The 9,266-nt window shown below is 53.7% G+C and overlaps 1 protein-coding gene across 1 annotated transcript; it reads right to left on the bottom strand.

Moving 5' to 3' along the window:
• Nucleotides 1-7,237: 7,237 nt before the first annotated feature.
• PRR18 (proline rich 18) lies at nucleotides 7,238-8,219 on the bottom strand. Its single transcript, XM_059827611.1, has one exon. The coding sequence runs from the start codon at nucleotides 8,069-8,071 to the stop codon at nucleotides 7,238-7,240; it is 834 nt and encodes a 277-aa protein (XP_059683594.1). The 5' UTR covers nucleotides 8,072-8,219.
• Nucleotides 8,220-9,266: the final 1,047 nt, after the last annotated feature.

The following is a 9,266-nucleotide window of genomic DNA, read 5'->3' as shown; positions in this document are numbered from 1 at the left end:
GAAATTTCATTAAACCCTGAGAAGTAACCTGCAGATTCCAAGTAATCCTCAAATTGCAGGATTTTTAACTCCTGCTAGTTAACCAGAGTTTATTTTGCCATTTGCTGTAAGTAAATGCAGGAAAAAAAAACAGAAGGTGGTTAATCTTAACTTTGCAGCAAGGCATTTCCCATGGGCAGAGAGAAGCGCTGTAGAGACATATATTTCATCAGGACACCAGAAAAAGAAAACAAAAGACACCCCTCAACAGTAAACCATCAGTATGACCCATAACAAGGTTAGCAATAGGGATGTGAATGCCATACCTTGCACAATCAGCTTTCCCAAACATGCCAGGAATGGAAGACCAGTCCAAAAGGTATTGTAAGCATCAACAGGAAATCAGTATTTACTATTTCACAGTAATTCCCTCCTGCAATATTGCCAGTTTTAAATTAAAGATACCATGGTGATTACTAACAGCATCTGGGTCAGACTATTTCCCATTTTGACAGAAGCTTATTGTAAGCTCAGTGGGAAAAATTAGGAAGCCATGAGATTGCAAGTGGTAGATTAATATTTTTCTTCTATTTGTAATTGAAAGGAATCACTTTTACTAATGGCATCTTGTGTATTAACCCTCCAGGTACCTCTGCCAAGCCAAACTATTTCTGCTCTGAGACGACTCTGCGTAAAGTCCACACACATTGTCCTCAAAGTTAAAAGCAGCTCAGTGACTACCTATAAATTGAAAAAAAATCATTCTCTATAGAACAAATAGTTGAATATAGTGACCAGTACAAAGTACTTAACACCAGAGCATCATAGTGTACCTTTTTAATGATGTTTGTACAGAGCGTTTGTGCCTGTCCTGAGAAGAGGTTTCAGTCACGGCAAACTGATGAGGAGAAGGCATGTTAACGTGCAAGGCAGCCCACTTGGCTAGAGTCATGAAATCCACTCTCAAGATCTGTTCAGCACTTCACATGGTGGTAAAAAAAAATCAATCCTAATGACATATAGTCCCACACCACAGTCTCCCAGAAACATCTGTTTACTCTTTTTCTCTTTGCTTTGAAACTTTGTACTGCAGGGGTTGGGGGGAGAAAGGGGAGATGGGTTTGGCTCACAACCAGGAACTGTACGAGAGGTTGCAATAGTGGTTGCCACAGTAAAAAAAGGAGGAGAAGTGCATCATATGAGCAGCTATTAAAATGTTTGGATCTCTGTTAAGACCTTCAGATACTAGGCAGTAAGCAAATAAAAATGCTTTCGAAGAACATAACCATAATTACTACATGGATTGTGTTTTAACAACAACAAAGCAAAGCCGCAGCTTGTTACTGGGCGCTGTTACCTGGTCCCTGCGACGGAACTGGGAACCACCCGGGGCTGGAGGGCACGCGGGGCGGCTGCCAAACCCGCTGCCTTCCCCCCCGGCCCGGCGAGGGAAGGAGCGAGGACAGGCAAGGGCGCGCAAACAGGGGGCACCACCGCCCCGCCTCCCGGGGAGCCAACAGCCCAGCCGCAGGCCCGACCTCAGGCACGCGTTGAGGGGTTCCCGTCACCCCGCACCACCACGGCGCTGCATCTGCGCTGGGCTCTCGCCCACCGCTCCGCCCGCCGGCCCCGAGCAGCGGCCCGGCTTCCAGCGCTGCCACCGCGCCACGCTCCCGGGACGGGCCGCCGCAGGGGGAGCGGCAGCCCCGGGAGGAGAGGCCGCCGCTCCCCCCGGCCGCCAGCCCCGGCGCCGTGCCCGCGGCACGCGTGCTTCTGCCGCCCGCCGCAGCGGCGCCCCGCCCGCTGTTGGGCCTCCCCCGCCGCGGGCCGTAACCCGGCCGCTCGGCAGCGCCTCACGACCTTTTTTCCTGTTAATCGCCGTCAGGTGCTTTGAGGCACCCAGCGTGAATCTTGCTTTCACCTGCTCCTACTTCTCTTCCAGTCCTAAATTGCCTCTGATAGTTTTTAATGGAAAGCGTTGAGAGTTTTGTCGCGTAGCGTTGTTCCCACACGGGGTTTGCTATGCAGAAATGCCCTGGCAAAGAAAATGCTGCGAATCGCTTCCCATCCCCTCACTACGTGACTTACCCGATGGGCTGTTGGCACTACACTGAGGGGTGAAACTCAGTCAGCCAAATGAACGCCAAAAAACAATTGGAATACCAGAAATTACTACAATTCGCTCTCTTCTGTGCTAATTGCTGAGAAGCTAATAGCTTCCGTGCTAATTTATTTCTATGCTTAATTAGGCACTTTTTCTTCTTTTCATTCAAAGCTCAGCTTCTACCAGCACTCAGAAGTGTGATGACGGCGGGAAAGATGATGAAACTATTACAGTCTTTTAGTCAAAGTGCTGAAAGCTGAACATAAGTTGACCCTCACTCAACAGTTCATTTAACCACAATGTAAAACTAATTTGGGTGGTGGAAATCATTCTTAAAGGTTTTATACACCTAGCGCTGCCACCAAGGATATAAGCCCCTCACGGTAAAAATGACCTAAGGTCATTATCTCAAGACACCTTACTGCGAAGCACAGATTGGAACCAGTGATAACTTCTTCCCCTGGAAGAAGCTCCTCACCCACACCACTCCGTTTGCTGGCTTGCTCCTGAAGCTGGGTGCAGATCCAGGCCAGGGCCCACCAGCTGAGCAGCCCTGCTACAGGCATTCATCCAGTTAGTGTCCCAATGTTTTCCCCATACCCTCAGAAGCAGCAAGAGCATCTATGAATAACAAATTACCAGCACTGTTTCGAGAGACCATTGCTTCAGGTATTCCTCCCTGGGAAGGGAAAAGAAACATTCACGTCTTTCTCGGAGGCCAGGTACTGAGCTGCAGTAACTTTGGTGCTGCCTGAGCTGAGCAGAAAGGGTAGGTAGTCGGCATGGCTTCAGGCTCGCCGCGTTACACAGATGCCGGCTGGGACCTCGCCTGTTGCTGTAACTGGTCGTTGCAAAACGGCGATTTCTCTTTCAGGAAGTATCAAAGCCAAACCTTCTCAAAAGCTCTTCCCCTCTTTGCAAAACCACCGCTTCTGAGTGGCTTTTCTTAAGAGAGAAAACAGAATGTGCCTTTAAGTGCCTCACAAAAACAACCCACAAAAGCAAAAAAACCACCCCCCAACTGGAAGGCCAGTCGATGCTGAAGACAGACACTACCCTGCTCCTCCTCCCAAAGGCTGGTGCTGCCCCCCCCAGCTGTGCGTGGCTCCATCAGGCATGGCGGATGGGGGGGGGGGGGGGGGGGGGGATGGTCAACAGCTCATAGGGAATACCGCTTATCCAGGCTTTACCAATGCTCTGGTGGGGAACAGCATGCAAGAACGTAAAAAGCGGGACAGCAACATGCTCTCCTCTCAACCCTGAGAAGAAAGAAAGTGCTAATTGCGTCAGTGGGGTGAAGTCGAGATTCGTGCTGGAACCTGAGAGCAAACTCAGCTATGCACAGGGCTGGGGCTGTTCAGTTAGAAAAACATGGGCTTCACCTGTGTCTGGCTTCTCCAGGCTTGCTCAAAAACAGCAGGAAGGCCAACACCATTTATTACCTATCTTAAAAAAAAAAGAGAGACCCAGAATATGTCGTTATTTTTTTTTCTTTTTTCCACTGTAAATCATACTGATGTGTTTGGAGGAAGAAGGGAAGCTATTTACCCTGAAGCAAGTATCGATTATTTTAAGCATCCGTGGCACCAGCTGCTCATAACCCTCTTCCAGCAGCTAAAAGGTCTATGAGTGGGAAGGTTGGGCTGAGGCTGCTCGAGGATGGCTAATATACTGTAAAAAGCAAATGTAGTGACTTTCAGGCTGCTTGTTGGTTCTTATGGCAACAGCAGATCTATGCCACCTGAAAAGTATTCCTAAACACATCTAATCCGTTCATCACTACAGAAAACAGTTCTTAACGTACGTCAATACTTACACCAGGTCACGCTGGCAGCTCCACAGTCCGAGAACTGGGGGGGAGTCAGCAGCAGCCCTACCCACCCAGGGGAAGCTCCACTCGCCTTGGCTGAGCCCAGGCGCGGCAGAGGGACAGGAGAGATGCTGTTTCACAGCATCCCGCTTGCATTTTCCAGTCGTGCTAACGGCACCCTGTCCTGAACCCATGGCTCAGGCGGGGCAGGCAAAGGAAGGCTCAGTCTGACCGGGGACTGGTGGGATGGGGATGCAGTGGTGAGTTGGGGGTGCTGCGGTGGGAATTTTCAGTTCTCAGCACTTCAGAGGACTCTCGCTCTTTCAGCAAGAAAAGGAACCATAATTAGTTCGTGATGTGATGCCCATTGGCATATAATTAAATAATGGCTTTTAAACAGCAGTAGCAATGCTGCACAAAGACAAATACAATCTTACTTGAGAGTTTTCACCTCTGCCAGAATCGCCACATGCATTTTTGTCTTTTGAAGCCTGCCGCTGGGCTCAAACATCTATTATACCACATACTAATGAAGTAAATAAGCAGGTTTATTATGTTTATTTTACCTACAATTTCTGGATACTAGGATCCATCCGTTTTCTTTTTAATGGAAAAAATTCCGAGAGGTAAGCCACCTGAAAAATTAGCAGAAGTTACTGTTAATATGTGGGAAGTAACTTCCTCTGTGTTTTCTAATATCACGTGTTAAGATACATGGGCATTTCAGATGAAAGTATTCAGAACACTATGGGCATCACTCCAGAGAGCCCAGTGGCTCTTAACATCCAGCCCAAAATCAGGATTGCATATCCCGATCTCAGGATGAGCCCATCTCAGGCCCACTTCCAATTACCAAGCGTGATGAATTACCTAACACAAAAGATCTTAGCTGCTTCATCTCTGGGTAGCTTTGTTCAAATTAATTCCTTAGAAAAAAAATCTACCCGGTCACTTCCTGAGTGTTCAAATTCTTCCTAGCGTACTTTGAGCAGGTTCCTTCTTTGTCAAACTTGGCGGTCCCCTTCGTCCCCCCCGCCAAGTCATGCTGTATTTGCTGCTGTTGTGCATTCAAATTTATTGAATTTTCTGCCGCACTTCAGACTCTGAACAAAGCAGCTTTCAGTTTCACAAGTAAGCTTTATGATACTTCAGCCTTTAATGAGAGAATCACTTTTTGTTGCAACTGGAGATACTGATCATAATCTATATGAAAGCATGGAGCACTTTTAAGGAACAAGATTTGTGAGGGTCCAGGATGCTCCTTTATAAACTTACATACCCAAAAGAGACAGGAGAGGAAAACTCAGCTACAGCTCAACTACTACTACCGTTTTCCTCATTGTTAGAAGAGATTAAAAAAAAAAGTGGGTCTGACATCAATCCAGCATAAATTAAATTTGGCAGGAAATTTGCAATTGTTAAGGCAGATCTGCCTGAAGATGTTACTGAACATTGATAAATACGACAGAACTACATGCAAACTCAGTTAAAATGACATGAACACGCATGCGTTTCATAGCTAGCGCTACAAATGACTCTCTACATTTGCTTAAATGAAATAGAATTACTGTCCGTGCTTTTCTCTCTGGCCTTTGTGCACAGCTATTTCACACCTGTATTATATTGGTTCATTATTTTTTCAATGGCTGTATCAATGCATTTAATAAATAAATATTTTCTCAAAGCATCTCCTGTCATTCCTGAAGTTTCAGGGGAAAAAAATGGGGAAAAAAATGGAAAAAAATGTTTGATCAAACCTGGAGCAAAAGGGAATATTGTACAAAATGTGGCACATCACTATGTTACGCAACTAATCTATAGAAAGGTTTATCTCCCATGATTTCATGGAACAGTCAACACAGACACCATTTGGTGTAAACAACTGACATCTACACGAAATGTGCAATTGCCAATTTGTGGCACTAAACTGTGTTTTACTCTGCTAAGTAAATTCAACTTAACATGTTCCTACATGCTCAAACATTCATTTGCAAAATGTTTACCGTACAATAGTAAATATTTAGGTCTTACTTTCGTTCTACTTGGATAACAACAATACGAAAGCAGCAGTAAGCGGCCGAGACAACTGCAAGCCTGGTAAGACTCACCTTTTCCTTTCCACCAGCGATTTTTGTACACTTAACCTCTCCCGCCCCCTCCTCGCCTCTCCCCAACAGAGAGAGCTCTGATGAGCATCAAGTATGGCCCCAGCCTGGAGCGGGGGGAGGCTGCAGCGGGTCCCGGGGGTGGGAGGCCGGGGACCGCCGACAAAGGATGCTGCCGCTGCCGCTGCCGCTGCGCTGCGCTGCCTGCCGCCCTCCCTCCTCCACCCCGTACATCGGCAGCCGCTCGCAAGGTCGGATGCGTCTGAATTACGGCCTGGGAGGGGGGTGGAAGCAGGCAGTCCACGCACAGACCCAGCCTCTCCTCTCTCGTTCACCGGCGCAGACGCGGCCCCGGGGGGCGCAGGGGAGCGGAGCAGCTTCTGCCCACACCGCGGCTGCCCCCATCCTCCTACCGCCTGGGGCACTCCCCGGGAGGGTGCCCCCCGCCAGCACGGGGCGGCGGCCGGCTCCGCCGCCGTCTCCCCCTCGGCAGGGACCCGCCCGGGAGGGGCTCGCCCCCGGCCGCCCGCTGCCCTGCCCGCCGCCGCGGCTCGTCCGCTTGGCGGAACCCCCGCCGCTGCGCTTGCTCAAAGGGGCACCCAACGGCTCAGCGCTTTGTTCGGAGCCGCGGCGCCGGTGGGTGTATCGACAGCCATTCCAAGCGAGCAAGTCTCTGCAGCGCACACGCTCTCCGCAGGGTTCTCAGCCCGCCATCCTCACCGTGCGGGCACCGAGCCCGCCAATACACGCGCTGTGGCAGTCACAGCCAGATCCGGAGCAGCCCAGGGCGAAGCTAGTGAGGCGCTAAGGCTGCGGCAACACAAAAGTTGAGTCGTTTATTCAAATAAATAGAAATGAACTTTTATGTACAAATATACAAAATCATTACGCACATCTTAGAAAGTAGTCGGAAGTCTTAAAAAAAACGGGGGGCAAGGGAGGACGCCCACAGCCGGCTCCTCTCGCTCCCCGCACCCGGGCACCGGCGGGCGGAGGCCGGCGCCGCTCCTTTGTCCCTCGCCCCCGCGGCGGGGCCGCCCCGCGGACCGGCTCCGGGCCCTTGGCCCCGCCGCCCCGCCCTTACCGTCACCCGCCAGGTCTCCCCCGGCGCGGACGACACCACAAACACCACAACGTCTACGGGCCGCGGATGGCGCCGCCGCCCCCTCCCCGGGCCCCGCCGCCCGCTTCGGCGGCGGCAGCGCCCGCCGGGCCGCTCCCCCGAGCCCGCGGCGGGGCTCAGAGGGTGCCCAGGTGCGGCAGCGTCTCCAGCCTCTCGGGGCGGTCGCGGCCGGCCGCGCTCTCCACGCCGCGCAGCCACTCGGTACACTTCCGCACCAGCCCCTCGTCCACCGCGGCCCCCGCCTCCTCCTCCTCGTACTCCTCGTCGTCGTAGCGGTGCCTGTCGTTGAGCAGCGAAATCTTCAGCAGGGCGCGCAAGTCGCCGCCGCCCGCCCGGGCGCCGCGCCGCCCCGGGGCCGGGGCCGGGGCCGCTCTGCTGCCGGGGGAGGGGGCGGGCTGCCCCCGCTGCCGCTCCAGGCTGCGGCGCTGCAGCAGCCGGATGGCCTCCGGGGGCAGGCTCAGCGAGAAGCGCAGCGCCGTCTCCCCGGGCGCCCCGCCAAGGCTCTCGCAGGAGCGGCTGCCCGCCCCCGGCGCCGCCGGGCGGCCCCGCGGCGGCGGCGGGGCGGGCTGGGGCCGCGCCCCCCGCTCGGCCGGCGGCCTCCGCGGCGGCTGCCGCTGCAGGGAGGAGCAGGGCCAGGAGCTGGAGAGGGGGCCCGCCCGCTCCGGGGGCGCCCCCCGCGCCTTCCTCGCCGCCTTCTCCTCCGCGGGCCGAGGCGCTGCCTTCTTAGGGGCCGCCGCCACCGCCGGCTTCTTGGGCTGCGCCCGGGCGGCGACGGGGGAAGCGGCGGCGGCGGGGACCGGCAGGATGGGCGGCAGGGACGCGGTGCGGCCGGGAGCGCCCTCCGGCTCCTCGCTGCGGGGCCAGGCAGCCGCGCCGCGCGCTCCGGGCAGAGCGGCGCATCTCCCCGCGGGCGGGCAGGGTCCCGCTGCGCGCCGGGGCTGCAGCCCCATGGCCAGAGGCGGACGAGGAGTCCCCGGCCGGCGGCGGCAGCGCGGGGTGTGGGCTCCGCCTGCGCCGACAGCCGCTGCTTTTCCCCCTCGACAACCCGCCCCCCTACCCGCCCTTCGCCCGCCCCGGGAACACCCTTTCCCGGCGCGGGGTGGGCGTGCGGGCTGCGGCGGGGGTCCTCCCGGCGCCAGTCGTCCTTCCCGGACAAGCCGCCCTGGTGGGGCCCGGCCCGGGCGCTGCGCCGCTGCCGCCGCCCTTCCCCGCGCGTCTCCTGCCCGGCCCCAGGAAAGGTGCGGAGGGGCTCAAGGCGCGAGGGCAGGCGGGCAGGCTCTGAATCCCTCCCGAAGGCCTCAAGCGTCTACGTGTGAAAGGGCAGTCTTTTCATGTCCCGTTAAACTGGCACCCTCCCTCACGGAACCTTCAAAACATTGACGATATGTGGAGCTCCTTGACTGCTTGAATTACCGTGAAGAAGGGCTGGGGGACTGGACAAGGGTGCTGCCCGCCACACTCAGACCTAGAGGAGACTGGGCACCTACAAGACACTCTGAGGAAATGAGTGGCCTAGCCTGGCTTGGTAATGAAGAGCCTAGTCCGGAGAGATCCTTCTGCCTAGCCTCAATTCCTTCGGTGACTGAGGCAAAGCACATTGCCCAATGCTCCTGTGTTGTGGTTTGGGTGTTTGGTTTTTTTTTTTGAGGAAGAGGAAGGCAGTCATTTCCTACCTTTTAAAGTACCCTAAACAGTAACAGAGGTTTGGAGAGGTTTCATGTGGTAGTAGTAAATAAGCACATATTTCCTATGAATCCAAGATTACTACCACTCAAAAATTTTGCCTACAAAGTCATGGCATGTGATTTCTACAGATTTTAATTCAAAGCACTATTCTAATTAGGGTACCAGAATTTTATCAAAAGATGGGTAGGATGTACTCCATCCCCAGGGATAGAGCTCTCCACATCTATGGTTCCACACTGTCACAACAGGGTATCATACAATGAGGATGCACCAACTGTGAACTTTTGGAATATTCATACACAGCAAACAAAGATAGGATGCGAATGAGCAAAAGATGCTGACGAAAGAACACAGTGTGTGTGCTCTGTATACAGATGAAGAAAGTGAATCCTTAGATGTTCAGGAGAGAAAAACACATGAGAAAGCACATGATGTAACAGACCTAAGAGCATATAAAAG

This window comes from Gavia stellata, chromosome 2, assembly GCF_030936135.1.
Source record: "Gavia stellata isolate bGavSte3 chromosome 2, bGavSte3.hap2, whole genome shotgun sequence".
Lineage (NCBI taxonomy): Eukaryota > Metazoa > Chordata > Aves > Gaviiformes > Gaviidae > Gavia > Gavia stellata.
Note: the sequence above shows the minus strand (reverse complement) of the source record. Positions and strands in the feature narration are given on the sequence as shown.